Source organism: Calidris pugnax, unplaced genomic scaffold (assembly GCF_001431845.1).
Source record: "Calidris pugnax isolate Ruff unplaced genomic scaffold, ASM143184v1 scaffold41, whole genome shotgun sequence".
Taxonomy (NCBI): domain Eukaryota; kingdom Metazoa; phylum Chordata; class Aves; order Charadriiformes; family Scolopacidae; genus Calidris; species Calidris pugnax.
Window position 1 is genome coordinate 10,224,860 of NW_015094509.1, and position 24,399 is coordinate 10,249,258.

The 24,399-nt window shown below is 42.5% G+C and overlaps 2 protein-coding genes across 4 annotated transcripts in view; one reads left to right on the forward strand and one right to left on the reverse strand.

The window, feature by feature from the left end:
- VPS13B (vacuolar protein sorting 13 homolog B (yeast)) overlaps positions 1-15,282 on the forward strand; it is a 461,850-nt gene extending 446,568 nt beyond the window's left edge. For all 3 annotated transcript variants that reach the window (XM_014965404.1, XM_014965406.1, XM_014965405.1), the window contains exons 58-61: positions 3,669-3,845; positions 6,270-6,372; positions 7,036-7,285; positions 13,238-15,282. In XM_014965404.1, coding sequence (XP_014820890.1) covers positions 3,669-3,845; positions 6,270-6,372; positions 7,036-7,285; positions 13,238-13,483 — 776 coding nt within the window. In that variant the 3' untranslated portion in view covers positions 13,484-15,282. The remainder of the gene's footprint in view (positions 1-3,668; positions 3,846-6,269; positions 6,373-7,035; positions 7,286-13,237) is intronic.
- Positions 15,283-18,207: 2,925 nt separating this feature from the next.
- On the reverse strand, positions 18,208-24,179 carry LOC106902292 (cytochrome c oxidase subunit 6C). The gene is made up of 4 exons (XM_014965674.1): positions 24,025-24,179; positions 22,910-23,037; positions 21,155-21,293; positions 18,208-18,334 (listed from the first exon to the last, which is right to left on the reverse strand). The coding sequence occupies exons 2-3, from the start codon at positions 23,021-23,023 to the stop codon at positions 21,174-21,176; spliced, it is 234 nt and encodes a 77-aa protein (XP_014821160.1). The 5' UTR covers positions 23,024-23,037; positions 24,025-24,179; the 3' UTR covers positions 18,208-18,334; positions 21,155-21,173.
- Positions 24,180-24,399: the final 220 nt, after the last annotated feature.

Consider the following 24,399-nt stretch of genomic DNA (forward strand, 5'->3'; position numbering starts at 1 on the left):
CAGTTACTCCTTCCTGCCTTTGGGGAACGTGAACTGACAGTAGTAGTGACTGACGGTGTAACTGTGCTGCTAGAGAAGGTAAAGCCTGGATTTCAGAAGCTCATATTTTTGTTGTTAAAGGTGGTGGTTGTTGCTCTTGCTGTGCAACTATCACTTCACTGGGGCCACTCGAGGTTTGCCTATCTACAAGTGAGATGCCAAGGGCCAGTGCTAACCCTGAAGGCTATAGTGTGCTATTCCACACCCTAATTCTGCGAACACATTAGTGCACACCAACAGGTGCTCTTTTCGCTGTATTTTTATGTGATGTTTGCTGTGATGAGACCATGCTTCAGCGTACTTTCAGTGTGAAACACTTGCAGCAATCCTGAAGGACAACAGGGAAAAAAAGAAAAGGAAGCAAAATGGTTTCAGCTTGGCTGGCTTCCAGCCTTATGACAGAGCATGGCCAGTTTTTCCTGCTGGGGGATTTTTTCCTATTATTTCTTGGTCTGAAAGAGTTTTTCAACAAGCAACCCCAGCTTTGCTAAGTTGTGTAAGCTGCGCGACATTCACATTGTCAGACTCCGCACAAATCAGTTGCTGCCCATAATCAAATTCTTCTTGAAGTAATACAGTGATATACTCTGAACTATCTGAATTTTGTAGTTATCAAAGTATCTTTTTTATGGTTACTGAGCAACATATATTAACCAGAGTGCACCCCAGCTGATGTTTAGCAGATGTTACGGTGTTGCTGGAACCTCTTTGGTCCATTAATGGAAGAATATGTTTTTGTTTTGTTGCTTTGGTGTTTAATTTTATTGAGGTTTTCTTTATACATACATAATCTGTATGTACATATGTGGACATGCATATAAAATTGAATGCCTAGGGTAAGGAAGGAGAGAAAAATGGAGAATGGTTTCATTTAGAAAAAAAAAAAAAAAAGAAAAATGGGGAAGGGACAGGGACAGCAGTAGGACACCACCATAGCTGTCTCCAGTGTCTCCAGGCTGCGTGCGTGGGATTGGAGAGGAACCACTACGTGTGGTTCCATGCTCTGCTTCCCTGATACCCTACTGAAATCTAGGGGGAGAGACCTTATGGGATAAGTCCATCCAGCACGGTTCTACTAGCACTAACTTTATGTTAGAAAGAAAGAAGCCACATTGACACCAGGGGACATCTGTTTCATAGTTTCTGGTGCTAGAAGATGCAGTGAACCTCACGTGGGTGTCACCATTATCTCACTGCTGTTGGGTTTTGAGGTTGCTCAGCCTTTTGACCTTTTGATCCTTTTTTTTCTTCCCTTTGCCCACACATGATGCACACAGGAAAGGAGCTGCACAGATCTGGCTTCCCCATGCAAAGGTGGTAGGACCAGCCACTCCTTAACGAAAGGAGTAAAGTTAGAGTTTATTATGTGATTTGTGGGCATGACCACATGTGAATGAGTGATATCAGTGAGTTGCAATTCAGGATGAGAGATTATAAAGGATGAGCAGAAAGGAAAGAGAAGATCATTGGTTATATATTTTGCAGGTAGAAAGACAGGACTTGCAGAAGGATTTGAGGTACAAAAGGACAATGGCTTCACGGACAAGTTCAAAGCATGCATAAAATGGCAGAGTAACACAAAGTGTGGAAGTACTAAACAACCGGCTAATTAAGCTATATATTATTTGGGCTACTATATAAATAATCTTATATAACACAGTCACAGCAGTTTCCATTCTGTTTCCTTGTCCTCTGGGCCTAATTCCAGCTGAGAAGTGCCTGGAGCATACCACAGGTCCTTTGGAGTAGGCTCTTATTTATTATTACCTTATAACATTGCTCAAGTGTATTGCAGTAAATAATTTACTAGTGCTAGGACTTAGGTGGATTACATTTAATAAGGCAATAACTTCTGTTCTGAAAGTGCAGTTGCTGTGGATGACCTCGATAGATAGGGTGAAGGAGGTCACAGGGTAACATAATACTGGAACTTAGCAGAACACCAAGTATTGTTTCATGCCTTCAAATGCATCACAATTGTACAAAAGAAAAGACTGGACGAACAATCCCAATTGTGTAATGCGGTGTTGGGGTATTATTTTAGTCAAGCAGCAGGAGCAGCTGGTAAGTACTAATGAAACAGAATTGAATTGAAAATTGTACCATTTCCGTGGCGTGGCATTAAGGACTCTTCGTGGCCTTTGTGGTACAAGGGTGAACGTTCAGCTGAACGCTCTGTTTTGCTGCCTGAGATCAGTACAAACTGGGGAGCACATTAAAAATAGACCAACATTTTCAGGGGAAATACTATAGGTTTAATAGTAAAAGGTTGGAAGCAATCTCTCTAAGAGGAGAGGAAGGCATTTATGGGGGAGGCGAGTTTCTTGAACTGCTGATAGATAGTATGATAGTATCCCAGGGACAAGGGTCTGAGGAAATGTGTGCTGCTTCTCATCCTCATCTTTTCTTTGGACAGAAAACCAGGGTACAAGTACAATATTAGTTCTTGTTGTTCAAAGTCAGCAACTTCTCTGTTTATCCAGTAACGGTAACTAAAACCATCTGAGAAACGGTTAGCGGCGAGCTGACTAGTGCATGTCACGCTGGTAAACACACACGGCCAAATACCTCGGCTGTGATTGTCCAAATCTCTGGAATTACGCCTGGATTTGCTTCCACATACAAAACAGAATCTTCAAAGATGTCTGGGTTGCAGTAAAAATGCCTGGTTACCAAGGTGACACAGGATCTTACTCATTAAATAATTGTTTTATCTTGATATTTGCAGCCGAAGGTGCAAACTCAGAGCCGGCCGGGGAGCCTGCAAACTTGCTTTTCCCTGAGCAAAGAACCTCGGATCAGGCAGACCCTTTTCTAACTGATGTCACTTTGTCCAGTCCTTGTACTCTTAGCAAATTCCAAATAGCTTATCTATCAAAATTACAATAACTAGAGACATGTCTGTGGTTAAGTGGGTAGAGTAAACTCAAGATCAAAGAAATGTACCACCTCACATACCTGTTTACGTTTAGGAAGATTTAAGTCAGAGTTCTCTGTTGATACTAAAAGCTGGGAAGGTCACTGTGTCACTTGTAAAAGTTTGACCCGTTCGCATTAAAGTAAAATATGATCGTTTTCACAAAAAAGTAACAAAAAGTCTCAAAGTCTAATTCTGCTAATCTTAGTAATATATCAAAAGTTGCATTAGCTTATGAACATTTCTGGCAGTGGAAGAGGATATAAAAATGATCTATTGAATACAGGCAGTTTTTATTTTCATGAAGTCAATCTCAGGCTTACGTGAAGATCTCATTTCCATAACAGCTCAAGTCTTCTAAAACGGGTGGATTTTAATCCGAGCCCAGTATTTCCAGAATTGCTACACAGAATGAGCTAAATTAAACTAACTTAGCAAAAGCATTTAGTGAAAGTAGTTGAAAGATGAAAGCATACTGTCAAGTTAAGTGATCTGAATGTTTAAAAAAGTAAAATACGTTTTTTTAAAAAGGAAGTTGAGATTTAACCTAAACTGAAGCTAAAGCGTCGTTTAGCTAATTGGTCGCATGCTAAATAGCTGTATAAGGGTGGGGTACAGTCTATAACACAAGCAACATCCAGGCAGTATTAGGATTTCCTCTTATTCTGAGATATTAATCTTTACTAATTACTGGGTACTCTTGTTTGTTCAGGTGCAATCGCTGGGATCGTGGATCAGCCGATGCAGAACTTCCAGCGAGTGTCCGAGGCCCAGGCCTCAGCCGGGCACAAAGCCAGAGGGGTCATCTCAGGTGTGGGGAAGGGAATCATGGGCGTCTTCACAAAGCCCATCGGAGGGGCAGCTGAGCTCGTCTCCCAGACGGGTTACGGTGAGTTTCTCCATTCCCAACATCCCTATTTAAATTTTAAAATGCTCTTCAGATGCAACCTGCTGTGTCTTACTTACCGGGCTCAGTAGCTGTGGGACTAGAGAAAGATTCAGAAGGGCCAGCGCTGAAGAGCGATAAACGTTGTGCTCGTTTTCTTAAAAACCATCCTGTTGTGCTTCTCTCTTGTGTTACCGATCAGCGCTGCTACAGCCACAGAAACACAGAATGCAGAAAGCATGAAGTAATGCTTGGAATACAGTAGAATTAGTTACAGAAACATATGTGCTTACAAAAGAATTTTTGACATAAAAGTATTAGAGCAACACTATATCCAATTAGAGTGTTATTTTGAGATTGCTTTGTTACGGCAAGGGAAGAGTTGTGCTATCTCTACACAAGAGAGAGTTATGTTCCCAGAGAAAGAAGTGAGTCATGGAGTGGGACCATCCCCTTTGAACTGGAGAGTTGTGAGAAGAGAGTCCCGTTTGTAGATACGCAGGTAACCTTTTAACAACCAGAGGTGGGTTTTCCAGCTCAACTGAGCACTCAGGTGGTGAGTCCTTTCGGATTGACGTGAATACTTCTGGACAATCAAAAACTGTAAAAAATAAAAATGAAATATCAAAATACACTAATTTCTTTGTTTCCAGCATCAATAAATCAGAGCTGTTGGTCTGGGGGTGGGGGGCACTCACTGAGGAAAACCAGGGAGACCTGTCGATACAAGGACAGATGTGTCAATAATTTTGCTTCACTTATTACATCAGACAAACCTTGAAGATTTAAGCCTTTAATCACTAGCGGTATTTATGTTTGTGATGTCTTGATTAGAATACGAGTAGTTCTCCTAGGACTTCAGTTTAGGATATTGTTTCCATGCTTCCCATTACATTCAAAACTCATTCCTTAAAGCAATCTATTTAAAGAAATAATTAAATACTTAATTATTGCAGTTCTTTCAAATTATCTTGTTTGTATGAGTGTAAATATAACCGTTCTCCTGAATTACCATCCCATAGGTGTAAAAACCTTATCAGTAAAATCAGAAACTTTGCCTGTTGTCGGCTGACTGAGCGGTGGGTTTGCTGCTTTCTAGATTTAACTCTGCTGCAGTCTTTATCAAGAAACTTGTAACAGCAGAGGGACACTTTTCTTTGCAGATATGGTATACAAGAGATCATGTTTTCCGTGAGCATGTGACAAAAAGAGTTAGCCAGGAAAAAACATAAAAACTGTATCAATAATAGCTGACAGTGCGTGAGAGGAAAACACACAAGAGTTCAAGTAACTCTTACCCACAACTGGATTGGAAGTGGGACCGTGCCTCTTGGGGGGGACCGAGGGGTGGGGGACCACACAGAAATAAACACATGTTCTCTCTTTCTCCATCTGTAAATAACATTTTCACTCACATAATGCTGAGAACCTCGGTAAGCCAACTGTTACAACTGGGATGCTGCTTTTAAGTATTACCATCAACATGTGTGCTAAAAATTAAAGGTTTTTTTTCAGCGCTGATGTTTTGTTTAAATTATTATCCATTGTGTAAAAAGGAATCTAAGTTATTGACACCCTTATGCAAAAATGCCTTTTGCTTCAATGGAATGCTTAATTAGACAAAAGAAAATGTCTTTGTTTATTTAAAGAGTAACTTTGCACTAAACCATATAACACTAGTTCTTGCTGCTTAACCTACTTCCTGTCTGTCTTGTAAAAATTTTTAAAACTACTTGTGAATTTTTTTGCAACCCGCTCATTCTTTCTGGTGATCATACCTCATCTTTGGAAGTTTACAAGCCATCTGAAAGCACACGTACTGTATCCTCTTCAGCTTTGGATAGTCTGTTTAGAAACCTGTTTAACTGCTTCTTGTAGTCTCTATCCTGTGCTGGCACTAAGAAGAATTCACAATAATCCAGATGCCCCGGGAGATCTCATAAATGTATATGGATCTGTGTTTAACAGCTGGATTAAGTAACTGAACATTTAAATACAGTATCTAGGAAAACTTGCCTTCTAATTTGTACTGATCATGACACGTATGTGGAAGTATTTTAATATTAAGCAAGAAAGTTAACAACAGTCTTGATTTTTTTCACATAAATCTGAAGCGATGTGTCCGATCCTACTCTGAAATGATGGCTCTCAGGAGCATTATGTTTCTCTTGATTGCAAGGGTATGGCTGAGTTTTAGAACACACAGTGGGGTTTTTTTGTTCCTTGCTAATACAAGATCACCAGGGTTAAGTGCATAACTCTTGCATTGTAATATTTAATGAATTATCTTGACTATAGCTTCCAAAGTTGTGACATCATTTCGGATCTGCACTATTTTATGAACTGCTCTAAACAGATGACATCACCACAACATGTAACTGCTTCATAGAAAACAACTACTAAAAAACTCAAATTCTCTTACCACAGGTATTTTGCATGGAGCTGGACTTTCTCAGCTTCCCAAGCAGCGCTCTCATCCAAATGATCAACATGTTGAGCAGGCTCCAAACAGCCACGTCAAATATGTCTGGTAAAATTATTTAGACACTTGCTCATTTTTACATCCACATTGTTTATTAATAGGTTCTGGCCCGCGGTCAAGTTAACGGGCTGCTTCCCGGGGAAGGGCTGAGTTACAGCAGTTTGTTTAGGAACATTAAACACAAAGGTAGTGCATAGAAACCCAATCTGCAAATGATGGGCTGCTGATCTGCTTCCAGCTTTGCAACTACAGAGCTGATCTTTATTTAATGGCATTCAGTGAGTTCTTACTTATTTATCATTGCACCGAGCCCAAGAAAAATACTGCACATCTCCAGAAACAGCTGCTAGTGAAGATAGCTTTATTTTCTGCACTGGATTTGTAAGCCACTTCTCATGGTAATTTTTCTATTAGGATGGGAAATAGGCTGACCTAGCACAGTTACTAGGCCAATTTTGCAGTGAATGATTAAGGAGTTTCGATAAGTAACAGTTTCACATTTATTCTCTAAATCTTAAGTCTTATAATGGAGATTTGGAATATACTCCCTGGCTTATTTTATATTTGTAGGTGATAGCTATGGGCTTAAGTAAGAACATTAGTGATCAAAAGAAGTCCTGGAGGATCCAGTGCATAACACTGAATACTTCTTTGTTTTTCCTTCTTTTTCTCTAATTTTTCCTCTTTTTTTTTTTTTTCTTGATAATGCAGGAAAATGCTGCAATCTCTAGGAAGGCCGGAGGTCCACATGGCCTTAGACGTCATGATTGTGAGTGGGTCAGGGCAGCAGCATGAAGGCTGCTTACTGCTCACCTCGGAGGTGCTCTTCGTGGTCAGCATCAGTGAAGACACGCAGCAGCAGGCCTTCCCCGTGACTGAGATCGATTGTCTGGAAGACGATCAGCAAAAAGACCTGCTGAAGGTGCAGCTAAAGCAACAGAGAGTGCCTTCTGATTTGGAGGTAAAGACTTGAGTGTGATTTTCATTCAAAGATAAAGTTACGCTGATGATGATGATGCTTTTGGCACTGGGCATGCTCACCTCTGGGTCATGAGGCCAGAGTGCCACACCAGGGCACCTGCTGTTTTCATGCACATAGTTGACTGTGTTGTCCTTTGGATGAAAGGGACGTGTCTCCTCCCTTCTGTCTTTTTATTCATTGTGACGTTTCATATCTGTGACAGTGATTTTCTGAGGGAAAAAGTAGAGAAGCCCAGGTTCTTGGTAAGAACCACCCCTTTTGTGAAGGGGTTCTCAGGACTACCTGTGAGTGAGGTGTTCATTGTTTGGCCAGTCAGTGTTGCTGCCTCCACCTACGAAGTCACAGTGAGAACCGTTCCTTTTGTTCTTCTGTGAATTCTGTTTTAACAGGTCAGTGATGCTGCTGCGTGCTCCTTTCAGCATGTTTCTTACCTTGTTGCTTCCAATGCAGTGGTGTCTTACTTGGCAGGTCCCTGTGGTTGCTTCCTTAGATCTTCCTCCTTCTGCAAAGGGTAACTTTAAAAGCATCGGTTCCTTTGCTGAGACTGGATGCACTAAGTGTTTTGCCAGTTAGAGCATAAATCCTTCATCTTCGTATTGAAAGATTTCTAAGCCATTTGAATACTGAGGTTTTGGATGAGTGATCTCCTTTTAATGGTAGAAGAATGTTATATTTTTACACTTTCGGGAAACAATGTTTATTGTATTAAATTCTCAAGTGGAATCATATGAGTGATCATTTCAAAAACAAACACGCATGTCCCAGTTGTTGTTTGTATAAAAGTGTGTCAGGTAGTCCATGGACTGCCATACCAGGAATTTCTCTGTTTCAAGTATAAGAAAAGAGCAGACGTAGAACCCCATGAAGTATGAGGTGTGCCAAAAAGCAGGGGAGGCTTCAGCACCTTCAATGAAATCCTAATTTTGCTGAAGTCACCATCGATTCCAGCACGGCAAGAACTTCATCTGTGTCATGACAGCGCTTGGATTTTTTTGTGAAAGCTTTTTTTAGTGCTGAATTCCCTATTTACATTTATTGTCTTTCCACTACCCTCAGTCTCACAGAGTGCTGCTGACTGAAGTTGCCTTCTCTCACCACAAAGCTACATGAGGCATTACTTAAATTTCGATGGAAGTGGGCAAAGCTCAGCTTTTTTATCCCCGAATGCTGTGCGGTTGCTGGAGGCACACATCAGACTGAATCCAGACTATCCTGCTCAGTCCAGAGCTACTGTCCTGGAGGGAAGAGGAAGAGAATTTGTTCTCCCTAAGGCATTTGATGCACTCAGCCCGTCCTAACCCTAACTTTAGCACCATCCCACATTTTTTTTATTAGGCTGTTGTGTGATGGCTCTTGTCTTTGTGCCTGGTTGTCCAGGGGGTGAGGAGTGGGCTGCTGCTCTGGGGGAAGGGCTGCTTGCCCAAAGGTTGCTGCAAGGGGATGATGAGGCAGAGGGGCTGCCTGTCAGGGAGAAGGGAAGGCAAGGAACAGGGAACCTAATTCTAGTCCCTGCAGCTGGGAATGTACAGGGCTCCTGGGCAAGTGGCTGCTGTGCATGTGTAGCACAACCCTATATGGCATGTGCAGAGTCCAACCTTCCCACATACATGTGCTAGTGCACGCAGTAAGCGTGACCTGCTTTGTGGGTACTGGACCAAATACGTTTTTTTCTGAAGTTCTGGATAGAAGTATGGGACTCCTACTCCAGTGGCATAGCGATGCCAGGAGCTGTGAGCTTTGAGCCACCCAGCTGCAGTAGAGAATCTCTTCTGCTGACATGGGCTCTTGAGAATGTGGTGAACACGTATGGCATGACAGAAGCAGTGAAGAGTGCCTTTGCCCCAGGTGGAGCAAAGTCAATGATGGCAAGACAGCAAAAGCTGAGTGATGCTGTACAAAACAGACCTGGCATAAGCATTCCTTCAGAATGCAGAAGCTGATGCTGAAATTTGTGTGAAAATAGGCTGCAAGGAGGAGCAGTTGAAAGTAAGGCAGACAAGAATAAGAAACTTAAGGGTTTTTTATGCTAAGGCAGCTACACACTAAAAGATTCCAAAAGCTTCAAAAGTTTTAGTAATTACCTAGAGTTACAGAGTTGTGTAATGCTCTTCTGTAATTTATGTCTATTATAGTTTTTGCCTTAGTGGACTGGGAAATTTCGTAGTCCTTTCCTTTCTGCAGCTGAGCCTGTCAGCTCCGTGGTGCTTGGGGTGCTGTGTGCAGGGCTGGTGGCGGCGGGAGCCAGGGCCTCCCCTTCAGCTCCCCCACAAGAGCTTCTGTAGGAACTCTTGGGGTGTGATTAGGAAGAGGAACCTCAGGAGCAGCAAGCTGTGACGTGCAGGCGAGCAGCCTCGGAGCTGCAGGCCTGCACCCAAATAGACACGACTCCTAAATACTCATGGCAGACCATCTTCCTGCACTGAAGAGGTCCTCAGCTGAAGGGCAGACGCATCTGTACGTGATGACATTAGTAACGATGGCTGGGATTTTTAGCTGGAAAATGCCCAGTCAGGTCAACCAAAATGTTATGATGAGTTTAGCAAAATAGAGGTGATGTTACCAAATGTAAATTATGTCTGGTTTTCTGATTAATTTAGTCAGGGATCCTAGAAATACTACAGCAAATTGAAATGTTTCATTTCAACATTATAAAAATCCACTTTTTTGTCTTATTGCTCACAAAAATAATTGCCAAAAGTTTTGTTTCAGCTCTGCCCAAAACAGTTTCTCCCTTTCCCTCTCCTCAGCTTCTTGGAACTATTAGGAAACAAAACATGAGTTACTCTACAGCTGTAGTCACCAGAGATGTTATAGAGCATATTTTGACTCCTTTAGCAATAGGTTTGCCTGATGGCTTGTTCTCTTCCACAATATATAACTTAATCCATCTGGCTAGGAATAGCCTGGATGGGTTCTTGAAAACTCTGGCACTGACAACTTTGTTGTTGAAAGGGAAGCATTAATTGTACCTGGATTATCTTCCAAAGTAATTGAGACACTGCTTGCTTCCAGACAGACAAAGCACAGACCATCAGTGTTCCATAAGCATCCATCTGCACAACAAAGATGCTGTAGCTACTGTAGGGTTAGTTAGAATTGCTGAAGGCTTACTCTTTATAAGTCATAATGGGAGGAATTTTAGAAATATTCTGGAGTTCTTAGCCCAAAAATGTGGCCTTCCAGCATGAAAGGACATGGTATCTTTAGCATTCCTCTAGCAGGTGCGTTAAGCAATCCTTGACTTGAGTTTGGATTTATGAAATGATCTGGCTATTAACATTACAGGTGTTCACATTAGTGGGCTGAGGCACTTAGGGACAATGTTAGGTCCCATTTAGGAAAAATTTCAGAATAAAATCAGTCTAAGTTTCTGATGTCCTGACAATATAAGCTAAACTGAAATTGGCTGGAGAAGCAGACGGTTGCAGATGAAGTCATCTGGAAGCAAGTAGGGTCCCAGTTACTTTGGAAGACCATCCAAGTGCAGTTAATATTTCCTCCTGCATAATTATGCTGTATCTGTGGGCTATAGCCTGGGGCTGAAAATGAAGAATGGCTTCACGAGAGTAGGTGAGTGGGGATGCCAACACCTTTCCAAATTCTTTGATAACTTGGGCCTTTTAGTCAGTGTGGCAGCAGAACTGTAACGCAGCTGCCCCTGGGCTTTACCTGGAAGTAGAAATCAGGGAAAAAGTGTGGAGCCACCAACTAGCAAGATTTTCCCCATAACTTACTTAAAATCTAGTTGACGTAGGTGCTACTTTAATGCGTTTCTCTCCTTTCAACCGGTAAGACTGACTGCTGAGGTGCTTTTTCTGTGCCACCAGACTGAAGACCTGGTTCCGACCACTCTCCCTGTTAGCTGTGTGACTGCTGCAGCCATCTGCCTGCTGATTTCCCATCCCTCTAAGGTCACTCACAGAAAGCACACTCTCCTCTGTCCACTTCACCCTTTCTGCTGTTTCTAGGCGTAGGCTCCAACCTTGAGCTTCTGAGCGTCTTCACGAGGCTGCTTCCTTTAGCATTTTTGTGGTGATGATTGAAAACAGGAGGGTTCCTACTTGCTGAGCAGCAAATCCATCTCCAAAGGCTTAGTAAAAAAACCAGAGGGGACTGTTTTGATTTGGATGTGACATCTGCCGCTATCTATCAATCATAATAATTCTTTCTTCAAATAAGCAATGGTTTGTTTAAAATGGGCCTTGCAGACCAGAGTTGTGACAAGATATTGATCCTGGACGTTAAATTGAGTCCAATGGCAGTGTTTGAAAATATCATCACATCTAGTGAGCCATGTGTAAACCTCCCTGAGAGACAGTCAGGAGACAGCAGCCTTTGAATCCTCAGTGTGACAGCCAACAAGCAAAGACATTTTAAACCCTGCAAAAATGAAACTCATCAGCAGTTCTCCAAGTGGAAATAAGGAAACGTCAAAGCCTCACCCTGGAACAGCTTCTACCTTTTTGTTCATGGTCTTATTTTGGAAATAACTTCTATTCTGACTGACTTTGCTAGTGATAGCACTGTTGCATCCATGGTGGTATTTCTGAAATATGTATTTCATCTACAACTAGGAGGGTGTAGAGAGGTGGGTGTTGGCCTCTTCTCCCAAGGGAATAATGACAGGACCAGAGGAAATGGTCTGAAGTTGCAGCAGGGGAGGATTAGATAAGGTATTAGGAAGAATTACCTTACTGAGAGGGTGGTCGGGCACTGGAACAGCCTGCCCAGGGAGGTGGAGGAGTCACCAAACCTGGAGGTATTGAAGAAACGTGTAGACGTGGCTCTTCAGGGCATGCTCTAGTGCCCAAGATTATTGGTTTGTGGGTGACTGTGATGTTGTAGGGTGTTGTATTTTTTGTTCTGTTGTTTTTGTTTTGTTGTTGTTTGGTTTTTTGTGTGTGTGTTTTGTTTTTTGGTTGGTTTTTTTTTGAGGTTGGACTCAATGATCTCAGAGGTCCCTTCCAACCATGGTGATTCTGTGATTCTGTGATTTTTGAAACTATGTGACTAGCTTGATGCTGCTTGCATGCTTTCCCTTCTCAAGCTAGTCAGTCATCTCCAATTTCTTTGCCTATGACTTGTCATTTAATACTTTATCTGGTTGGAACCATATGGTCAACTTTCTGTTGATGCCTATTTGTTTTATTGTGGTTTTTCCACTAGAGGTGGGTTATTTGCATCCCTCTTGCTATAGAGCCTTGAACATCTACGTATTTCAGCCTGCAAAAAGGGGTTTCTTCTTTCCACCACCCTCCAACTCATGGTGGTGGAAAAGGCAGTTTGCACAGACACCTTAGTTTCTTCTCCAGAAACAACACGCCCAAACCCTCGTTGGTAAAACCCTTTTTGTTTCACAAAATGGAATTGTGTGAGTCCTCTGACCCAGAATGGCTTTTTTGGTGGCCAGAAGCAGACAGATGTATCCTGTCACAGAACATTCACCCGGAAGGTAGCTTCTAGCCTTTATTTTAAATCAAGTTATAGACTTAAACTGAACTGCGCAGATAGAACTATGGGCTGTCTTTAATTGTACTTTGTAAGAAGAAGGTTTTGCTAATTAGGATTGTTATCTGATAAGCACTGCCAGGAGCTACTGGCATTTTTTAAAAGGGGTTCAGGTGGTTTTCCTGTCCACAAAGAGTAGATCTATTGTAAAGATCTGTCCTTGAGCAAAGTGTAGAGTCCACCCCTGAAATTCTCAAACGACACTGCTTGAATTTCCTAAGAAAGAGTTAGAACTTCCCAATCCACCCAGCACTGAACTATGGGAAAACACTGTTGACTAAAACATCCATTAAACTATTGTAGAAAAGATCCCAGGGAGGAAGAACTTTGAACTACAGAAAGTAATGTGGAAGTGACTGTCCTTACTGCTGAGTTCAGTCACTGTCAATCACTCAATGATCATTTTATCTCGTCTGATTTCAGGCAGATGGAGCCAGAGAGAGGCTCTCGGAGCAGCAGTACCACCGCCTCGTGGAGTACGTCACCAAGGCATCTTACCACCTCCCTCCCAGCACCGCCCCAGCCCCAGCCCTGCAACCTGTCGCTGCCGACCCCCTTCCAACCATAACCAAAACTTACCAATATGTAGTTGATCCAAATTTTGCCAAAGTGTTCATTAGCAAATTCACCATGGTGAAAAATAAAGCCTTGAGGAAAGGATTTAATTAATAATTCTTTGCGGTAAGTACAGTAATACCTTCCTGGTTTGAAATGAATGCTTTCTCTGCAGTGACCTACATGAAGCGGAGATGCATATAATTTTTGAAGAGGAAGGAGATGATAACAAAGTTAAGCCCCGTAGCTTTTCTCATCTTGACAGCATTCCTGCTCCCTCGCCAAAATGGGAGTGCTGGAAGGGAAGTGATCAAGCAGACAAATCAAGTGAAAAGGAACAGCCTTGGACTATAACTCAATCAAAATCCTTTTCAATAACCAAAAATCAGAGATTAAGGAAAATTGCGTGCCTACAGCCATCTTTGCCACACACACAAAATGTGTCTCAATACCTACTCTATCATATTTTAGGGTCTGCCAGTTTCTGTTATAAACCAGGTTTATAACTCAGCTGTAAAAACTTGCTCAAGGCTGAGCCTCCCCCACACACACACTCACTCCCCCCAACATGTACATCCTGAGGCAAAACATTTTCCCCGCTAAATCTGAAAACCCCAGTGTGGCTGGTTTCAGTTACTAGTGACAGCTGGGTTTTAGCACCGCTTTAACCTTAAAATAGCTTCCTTTATTTGACTGAAGTTTTGCAGGACATTAGTCCTTAATGTAAACTAGTGCCTTTGTGTGGTTTGGAGAACAAAACATGAACTACAACATGAATTTATTTTTCAAACTCTCTGTATACAGAAACTTTATTTTATCCACCATCAAGTATTCAGAAGGACTGTCACTGTGTATATGACATTGCGCACTGTCTGGTTGTTAGCTGGAAGCCAGTAACGTGCAGTTCAAAACTTTAAGCAGCAGAGCTCAGTCTCCTTAAAATCCACCAAAAATCTGTAAGCTCAATGTAACATAGATGTGCAGGTGCTAAGCATAACCCTGCTGGGTCTCACTCACTTCTGATCTGCCACCACTACACAGTATGTACTTCCCTTAAGCCCTAATTCATTTTATGCTTATCATCATGGAACAGCTAAAGCCAGGGATATTTAAAAACATGAGTTTTCAAGTATGTTTTTGCTAAGCAAAGTGAGATATATTTTTTTTAAGTTGATCAAAAAGTATGGACGCACAGGCTCCAGTTACATGAGTAGTTAATGATGCCATCACGGTACACTTACGATGTTAAACACTTCTTATTTTTCAGATGTTTTAGTTTGTAGTAGACAAGAAATCACTGTCTCTGGGTGCAGTTAAGTTACTTTATACACCAAATCTGGCTATGGCAGCTTTAAAAAACAAAAGCTTACTTGGTTTTCAACTATGCGTGTTACTTTTCTCCCATTTTCTATGTACTTATGGGCATGAATTTTGTCTGGGGATTCCTGAACGTGGCCAGAATTGGAGACAAGAAAACTGGAACAAAATCTGATCATTTGGAGCAGATACATGTGCTTTATAGTTAATAACTTCTATGCATAACTTGATACGACCAAATGGCACAGTAAATAAGAATGTAGTAACTGCAATGCTTTTCTTGTGAGTTCTGTTTTGTTAAAAGGTATTTCTAAAAGCCGTGTCTCTCGTGTACTGAAAATACAGAAGCCTGGGATCTGCACTGTCCTTTGCTGAATGTGAAATAAGCCCATCCATTATCAACATTTCATACAGTGATTTAATAACTTAGTCATTGTTTAAATAACACTATTTAAATAACATATATGTATATAGACATACATGCTTCGTTCCTGAATATTTTATGGAAATAGTTTAATACTTCTAATTTTGCATATTGGTGGATAAATTGTAATATAATGAGATCGTTTGAAGATAATAAAGCTATTCCTATAATACTTGGTTTTGTGAGCTATTTGGTCATTCAGTTACAAAGGAATGAACAGGTCTCTGTGTAGAGCAGTGACAAGACAGACATCCAAGCTTCACATAGACCCCATTAGATTCCAGTTGGTCACTGGACTCTGTCATGTACCAGAAAATGCAATAGGTCATGACAATACTTTGGAAGTAAAACCTGATGATTTAGCTTGCCAAAAAACACGTGCTGAGAAGTTTTATGCTTTTGTGACTGAGTCAAACCAGCACTGTAGTCACTGTTAGAATTAGACTAATCTGTTCATTATTTACACAGTGCACAAAGCAGCCCAGAGGATGCAAACACACCTGTAAAAGATGAGGGAAGGCAGCACTTTAATCTCTAAAAGTTTGTAGGTTGCAGCCATCATTTAAGGTACATTTGTGGTTTTCCCTGAATTATATTCTCCTGGAATAAACACTTAAATTATACTCCTCTTCAGCAAATTAAGCGAGCGTCTTTACTGCATTAGGCAGGTTCTTCCTCCCCCTTCTGCCCACATGGATGGAGACGTGTGCAGACGGGGTATAAATCAGCCGCTCCTACATACGAGCTGCGTGAACTATGAAAACAAAGTTGTGCACAGAGCAGCTGCCTGTACTTAGCTGCTAAAGCACTCCAGTGTGTACTCTTAAAACATGCCTACTCTCATAATGCTCTTTAGCCCTGGAGAGCGCACAACTTCAAATCTATCTTTTTAGTTTGCTTCCAGAACAATCAATCATTCCTCAAACACTCGAGACCAAAGTAAGCCAGCCAAAAAACTGGAAGGCACGGTCAGGCTTATACACAGCAAGACCTTTCCCAAAGTAGTTTAGGTCAAACAATTCCTTGTTATATATTATTTCATGCATAAATATAGCAGAAACCTTTGCAGACTGTGGGGATGGCCTCAGCACAGACAAGCACGTTTCTCAGCGCTGCATCTCCTAGAAGAGCATTGCCAGCCCCTGTAAGGATCGGCTGATTGGGGTCTAACTCACACAGGTCTGGCTTCTCCCTTGCTACATCCCAGTCCCACGTGTGTGTCAGGCAGGATTAGCTGAACTCCTGCTGGCAAAGGCAAAGAGAAAGACCGGGAGGGTGGGGGAGCGGAATAAAAGAAAATCAATGGGTTGTTGTGGATTTCAGAAAAGGAGGTTTGCCCTTCTGCCTGCTCCTTCGTTAGGTACCCAGCTTTGCCCTCCCTTCCCACTCCCGAGGAAGGGGAGCTGTGGGTTGGTTGGCATTCCCTGCTGAAAGAAGTACTTGCTTTGCAGTCACTGTGAAACCATAATATCATTTTACAGGAACTGTTCTAACTCACAGACACCCAAAGCAGAGACACAGAAGTGAGCGCTCACCTTCCATCATCGTTGCACACATTCAGCCAGAGACACCTTTGAGCTCTGCTGTCCAGCCAGAGCTACCTTCAGTTCAGCCACACACACTCTCATGTCTTTAAATCAGCACGTGCTGGTAACTGAAGGAACACAGACTACAGCAGTAACTGCTGTTGGCTGTAACAGTTTAGAAGAAACCTAGAATTTAAAAGCAAATTAATTCCCAGCAACTGGGAAGAACAGAGGGGCTAGGGCTGCAAGGGCAGTCAGGTCTGCTGGCCCGCACACCTGGCAGTAGCAAGTTCCTTTGCCTCCAAAGCTGTCAGTATGACTAAAGACCCCTGGCTATTTAAACCTGCAGACATGCCTGAGAAAATGTTAGTCAGTTCTTAATGGCACACAATGTTTATACTGTACATGGGGAAGATAAATGGGTATCATTTGCTATTGTTAAGCTTTGGTTTACATTTATAGGAACAGGGGTATTTTGATTACTAGCGGGTTTCCCCTCCACCATTAATGTCAAATTCCTTCTTTGCTTAAAGGAAGCACTGCCTGTATGGAAAGCTTAAAGGAAATCCCATGGTGCTCTGTAATAGTGTTCTGGATCAAATACATTACTTACTTGCTTTCATTAGTCCAAATGTTGCTCACGGATACCTATTAAGTGTTAAGTAGTTAATGATCCATTTAAAATAATGAGAGTTACTCCAAACAGGATTTGAACTGAAGACCTTCAAATACAACACAGATGGCTTAATTTGTCACGCTGCTTCGTACAAAGCCTTCCCTCCTTCCACAGTCGGCTTTGACTCCCCTACCAGTACCCACAGGCAGCAATGGAGAGCTGCAGTCCTAGTACCATCCTCAACCTCAGCAACAGGCAACGCACAAAGCACATTCCAAGTGAGGGGTGTCATGGCAGAAGATAAAGCATCAGGTCTTGGACTACACACAATGTAGCAGAGATGAAAACCGCACTTAGCTGACTGCTTCCAGAGATTAAAAAGGAGATGAATCGTGTCTAGAAGCAGCAGGCAAAGATTTTCATTACTGTAAAATCCTAAAAATAAGTATTTCTTGTCTGCTTTTACCCTCTTTCCCCTTGTACATCAAATAAAAGCGACCATACCTGCAGTTTAGAGCCTCTGTCCAATCAGAGTAACTTACCTCATCCGAGTTGGTGAGTCTGGCTGTAGCTGGTTGCTGCTGTGAGGAAGGCCATACAGCGGTGGCAGCAGGAAAAGGTTGGCTAGCGTATTTCCAGCATTCCTCTCCAAGTTCTTTCATCCCAAGGTCAGCTCACCTTGTGAAGCCAGAGGTAACACAGAACCTTCCAGAAATCCAGCCTGTAACAACTATCCTCTTGCATATTCCCATCAGCAGCTGGGACAACCTAGCGGTAACTGCTCAGGGATAGACTTTGTTATCAAATGGGGAATTTGGTCAAAACAGGGATGCAAATAATTCCTGGGGGAAAGAAAACTAGACTTAGCCATCTTGAGCAATTTATAAAGACTTTCCACCACTCTTCCCAGCATCTGAGCATTTAGGCATTTCGACATCAATGAAGACAACGAAGCGCCACTGACATATGTATTTTATTTATTGGGTTACATTCGAGCGTGCCATGCACTGAAGTGCACTACACTTTACAGTTCAGTGAACAAATAAGGTTCGGTCATCAAGTCTCTTTAGACTGAAGGGAATCTGCAAGATAAAAAAAAGTATTAAGTTATGTTGGACAAACTTTATGCTCTAAGGAAAACATATTGGTATGTATGAATGCAAAGCAATAGAGAGAAATGTTTATGTGGTGGTTTAGTCTGGAGGAATTCCCCCTGCTATTTCCTGATGGTTTAAGATTCACACACCCTTCATGTGGCAAACAGAAGTGAAACATGGAACAAATCAAGAGCTGGAACAATACTGCTTAGCACGTGAGATCCACTGTACATGCTGCACTGATAACTGAATCAATCTTGCTAAGGGCCTGAAAGAGAAAGGAATGCAACTTTCAGATAGGAGCCAGAGAGGAAGCAAGTGGTGTAGGCAACCTACCAAGGAAGGAAGAAAACCAAATTCAAATTGCTTCTCCACATTATATTGAACGCAATCCAAGACCAGCTGCGCTCCATGACAAGAGTCATGCAAGTGGTTAGCACTGAACTCTGTGCTGGCCCCTTTATTCCAGTACCGAGCACACTGCAGAGGCAGGAGACCCCTCAAATTTATACTTGCGCTTGGTTTCCGTTACGGTATCACCACACAAAGTCTGTGCCAAGTAGGTGAAACAGCGTAAATTCACACTTTGGTACCACGTTGCCTGCATGCCCAGCAGGAACAAACCCGGTGCAGAGTTCCAGGCTAACACCTTCACTCAGGAATTCTGCTTCCTGCCTGCCCTGCCCTCTCCTCAGTCCCGGGGCTGAGCACCCACTCCAGAGCGAGCACTCTAGGAGGTTAAACCACCACATTTACTGCCACATACAGAATATATTCCAATACAATGAGAGACATAGACCACGCATGACCACTGTACTCTCTAGGTAACTATACCAGCAACACCATCAAACTCAGCCTCCATCCAGCTTCCTGAGATTTAAGCTACTGAAGCAAAAGAAAATGTCTTCCATCTGTTCTGTGTACTTGTTCTTTTCACAGTCTTTTCAGAACATTTGAAACACTGGCATCGTGTTCCCCTTCTTCTACTTACGTATTCATGTGCAGGCACACATGAAAAAAACCCAACTCTTTCTACTATGAAAGAGTGAAAAATATGAGTTCTTATCTAAATAGGCTAAGGAATAAGAAGCCTCAGCACTTCAAACAAAATCACATATAAAGGATTTGTCTTTCACATTTTTCTTTTGAGCTGGTGTAATTAAGGAATGGAAGACATGTTTAGGAAACATTTAATTTTAACAGGTGCACACAATGTGCAACTTTTTTTTTAACTGCAAATGGGAACATAAGCTGCTGAGAGTAGAGCTCTATTTGCACTGAAAAAAATCCTGTTCATGATTCCAATTAAATATTCAACATGCATCCTTGTTGACAGTGTTTGTTTCAAATGATTTTACCACCAGATGGCCTTTCAGAATACTCTGATGGAGGCCACCTGACTAAAGAATGCCATTCTACTGTCTAAGAAAGTTTAAAAGTGCCTATATATTAGCAATACTATCAAACCAAAGGCAGAATTACAAGAACTAAACCAGGTAAATTTATCATTTCATTATTTATCTTTGTTGCAGTCACAGCTAAAAAACAAAGTTTTGCCCTCTCACAAAAAATAAAAATAAAAAAACAACCCAAAACTACAAAAGGAACTGCCACTTTTTTTTTTTCCTTTTTAAATTTGTTAGAAAAGGTGGAGCTCTGCTTTTTTATGTCATTGTGTTATGCAGAAACCAGATGATAGTTTTAGATTGTGACACAAGAGAATTTAGTATTAATAGCGCTAAGTACAAATATTTTATTCAATATTGCTGCTTTAAGCAAACAGACTGAGAAAATCCAGCTGGCCAGGATAATTAGAGCCACAGATTATCATGTAATGATCACAATATGAAAACATTCCAAAAGAATGAAAAAGCTATCATTCTTGATTAGCTTGAAGTCATTTTAAGAGAAGCAGAGAACTCAATGTAAGAAATTTGGATTGAGAAAGGGGGAGGAATTCTTTATTAGTTGTCACATCGTGAGTTTGTGCAGTGAGTGTGCTTATTAATAACTATGACAAGGTTGAAATCAAGACTTCTTTTCCCTGGTGTTATGACAACAAGTGAGGGAGAACAAAGTTTGGTAATCTTCAAACAAAAGGCAGTATTAAACGCTAGGAAAATATCATCACGAACAAAGTTGTATTCAAGCTTAATGAAGGACAGCAAAAATCCAAATATTAGTACACAGAACTGTATGCCGTTGTGATTTTTTATATCTATGAATGTATTTAAATATATTTCCCCTCACGACTAGTTAGCTTCCCCCTCTCACCAACTTCAAAAGACAGAAGGATGTGTGGAAGCTGTCTCTGTTTCATGCACTAAGATGGATGCTATGAGAGAGAAACAGCCTCTCCCCTTTCTCATTCACTGTTCCACCACAAGTACATAAGTAGCAGACAGAGGCAGCCCGAAGCTAAGCAGTTCAAGATGTGAGAGCACCAACAAAACAGTGATATCGGGCAAATCTTATAGCTTAATACAAAAGCTTTGTCTCCTCTCCACTGCTGTGTGAGGAGGGAAAGGCCTGGCCTCATCTTGTGCAAGTCTCCTGTATCACACCAGTTAAACACATTACCCAAAAGGCATTCAGGAGCTCTCTATTCTACCCCTACTACCTGCTTCCCAATTCCTGTATTTCTTCATGTTTTTATTACCTGGAGGTCTCCCAAGTGCTTTTGTATCCTTTTTCTTTGGGAGCACCTTTCTATTTGATCAAAAAAGAACCACCTCCAAATAGAAGCACAATGTTTCACTGAAACAATCAAGCTTACTCTTGTTTTAATGCCAAGGAGCTTATTACCTGTTAATGCAGGTTCCCATCATTTGGGTGGTGCAGACTCAAACACACCAGCTGCCCTCATAGCTTCAAAGTCCTTCATGGGATCATAGTTTTTATAGAACTCTGCATAAGCTCGTTTTCTGGGTTCAGCAATTCCAAACTGGAAAGTAACACACAGAAAATTAAAGCCTGCAAAGCTCTACAAGCAGGGATTATTTTTGTTTCTGTTAGTGCTGTGATGTGTATCAGTGGAGATCAGCCTAACAAGCCCTTAGCTCAAATCAGGAAAATATTACTTTGTTCCTGTTCAAATCCACAGTTCAGGCCACCTGACCACTGGTCGGAAAAACAAATGTCTGAAGCGAAACCTTAAAAAGAAAATCCATTACAAAATAGCACATTACACAGATCCAGAAGCACTCCTCCTAGATTGACACTCAAGTGTCCAGTGCCCTCCCTGCTAACAGTTTTATAGGTAAAATGTGCCATTATGGCAAGTTTTGTAGACAGCTGCAAAACTGTGACTCCAGATAAAATGGCATCCTAAAACAATGTATTACATTGGAGCTGCACTGCAGGTCAACTACAGAAGTCTGGGAAATTTTGACAAGGCTGCCAGGCCACACTTAGAGCTCATCGACAGAAAAAGACACAATCCTGACTCCTTGGATATTCATTCATCCAAAGCACAGGGATATGCTCAAAAAGCCCCCAAAAAGGTGAAGAAAAGTCCAAGGTGGGTTCAACAGTATCTAACACATAACCAAGTAAATCACTGCTGAGATCCATGTTACTTAGTTCTAAATATGGTCTGGTGCCTTACCAGTGTGGGGATAAGGCAAATATGTGGGGGTGCCAAATGAGGTATAAAATTTTAAGTCTAACCACAAACAAGCTTGCCTATCTCCTAACAGATGTGTTAAGCAGATGTTGAGCTTTAACTGTATACATTTATTGTTTCTGATAGACATCTCTGAGAAGCTTAAGTCAACTGTGACGGTTTTCTGATGAACAACCTGAAATTAACTTAATTTCTAGTCACTTCCATCAATAGCTTCCTGAGTACTCAAATGCTGCAAATAGTATATGAGTTCAATGGGCAAACTAAGATCCAGTTCCTCCACAGGAATCCAAACTGTGTTGCTTGCTTTGTGTACGAGACCCAAGAGTTATTTAGTAAAGGCACTCAAGAACCACCACCACCCTTATCTTTGTCAGAAGTCTCTTAAGGACCACAAAAACCAAACTCCAATCTGTAAGTTGCTTTTTTTGTAAGTGTAATGCTCCATTTTCCCATGACACTTTAAAAGAAAGGATAAAAGGACCATACTGGCCTTCCCCACACTGGTATCTTCAGTGTGAAGGATGGGTTTTCCGAATTCCAGATAAGCAAGTTTTCTGAAATCAGTCTGGAGATAAAATAAGACTGACAACTCCAGAGTCTCAGATACCATGATGGAGAGAGACACAGACTATCTAGAGTTAACGTGCGTCAATCGTGAGAATGGTCAAGAGCAGTCTAGGACTAGGAGATTCAAGGTTAAGTTGTCACGAACTGCAAGATCTTGATCACACAGCTTAAGGCATCAGGTTATTCATATCATTTCCTCAAGTGAAGATTAGGAAGATTTATTTATGTTCTGGAAACATGCTTACCAAAATACATTACTAAAGCTTTCTGAAGAACAGCTCAACCCAATCTCAACAAAAAAATATTATGAATTCTTAAAACACTCTAATGAGTCCAGTTTATAATTGAATGACTACAGATCTCACCTTGTACAAAGCCGCACATCCCACAGATACAAAAAATGCCCCAAATAGGTGAAACTTCATTCGCCTGGCCAAAAGGCGCCGCATTTGTGGCTTAGGCAACAGTGCAGACGACATGGTGACTATATTTCCTATAAGAAAACAAAAACGAGAACTGTGGGACAAGAACCTCTACTTAAATAATCTTCCTTAACTCTACTCTAGAAAGATAGTGCTTTTTCTATTGTGTAATAATCACCTTCACAACATAAGCAAGAGCACTCCTTCTCTATTTGACTTCTCAATTAGACTATTTAAGTGACATCATTCAAGGATGACCTATTTATTACATGAATCCAAGTAAGTTTTTATACTCCTTACATCCAATACTCATGGAATCAAGACTGGCCTTCACTGTTCATATTAAACCCTTTCCTCCCTGCACATCTACCACTTCAGTCCTACTGTCCCGGTACTCACATCAGAACACATTCAGAACACTTGATCACATTTTATTCATTTCTAAGGAAAAGCATATGCCTCTTGAACTAGTTTTGTGGTTTGGTGTGTTTTTTTTAATAACTGCACACTCTATCACATGAAAGGAATTTTTTTCTCTTCCATAAGATTCTACTAAAAACCTACAAGGCCTGAAGCAGGCGGCTCTCTTTAAACACCCGTTAAAGGCTCACTGGGCGAGCAGCGGCTCCCAGGCCGTGCTGCCCGCAGGCTGCTGCCCTCCGTGCGGCCTCCAGCGCCACAGAGCCCGGGAGCGACAACCAGAAGGCGGCCCAGCCGTCCCCAACGCCCTCGGTGCCACAGCCGCGCACCACCGCCCTCCTCTCACACCGAAGAGAAACCACCACAGAAAAGCCCCTCTGCGGACCCGCCGCCGCCGTGCCCAGGCTGAATCAAGCCCCGCACCGGTTCCCCCTCAGAGAAGGCCCTCCCTGCCCTCGCCGCCGCAGGGCCCGTCCCCGCCACCCTCAGGGACGCGCAGAGGTCACGGGCTGCCGCAAGGGGCCGAGGGGAGAGCGGCGGCTGGTGGCCCTCGGGACGAGGCGGGGAGAGGGGACCGGCGGCGGGGAGGCGGTTGTGGGGGGAAGAGGACGAGGGGGGGGACAGGAGCGCGGCCTCACCTCAGCGCGGTCCCACCAACGTCCTTCCGCCCCGCCGACCGGGCACCTCTGCGGCCGCGCGACGCCGCATGCGCGGGAGGCGGCGGCCTGGCTACGGCGAGCGGCTGGGCCCAAACCCCGCAACGCGCGCTCCAGGGGGACTGTCGGCCTCGGGGGGAAAGGGCGGGCCGCCCACCCGGGGGGCGACCGGGGCGACGCGCTGTGAGGGCCCCTCCGTCACCTCAGGCCTCCTGGGCACCCAGCACCTTCGGCGGGCGCAGCGAGTGCCCTGTGGGCTGGCCTGGCCGCTGCTGAGGGCTCTCCCCACGGTGTACTCCAGCCGACTTACGAGTTCTTTTCAAGATTGGGCAATAAGCAATTTTAAAAAAAAACAAG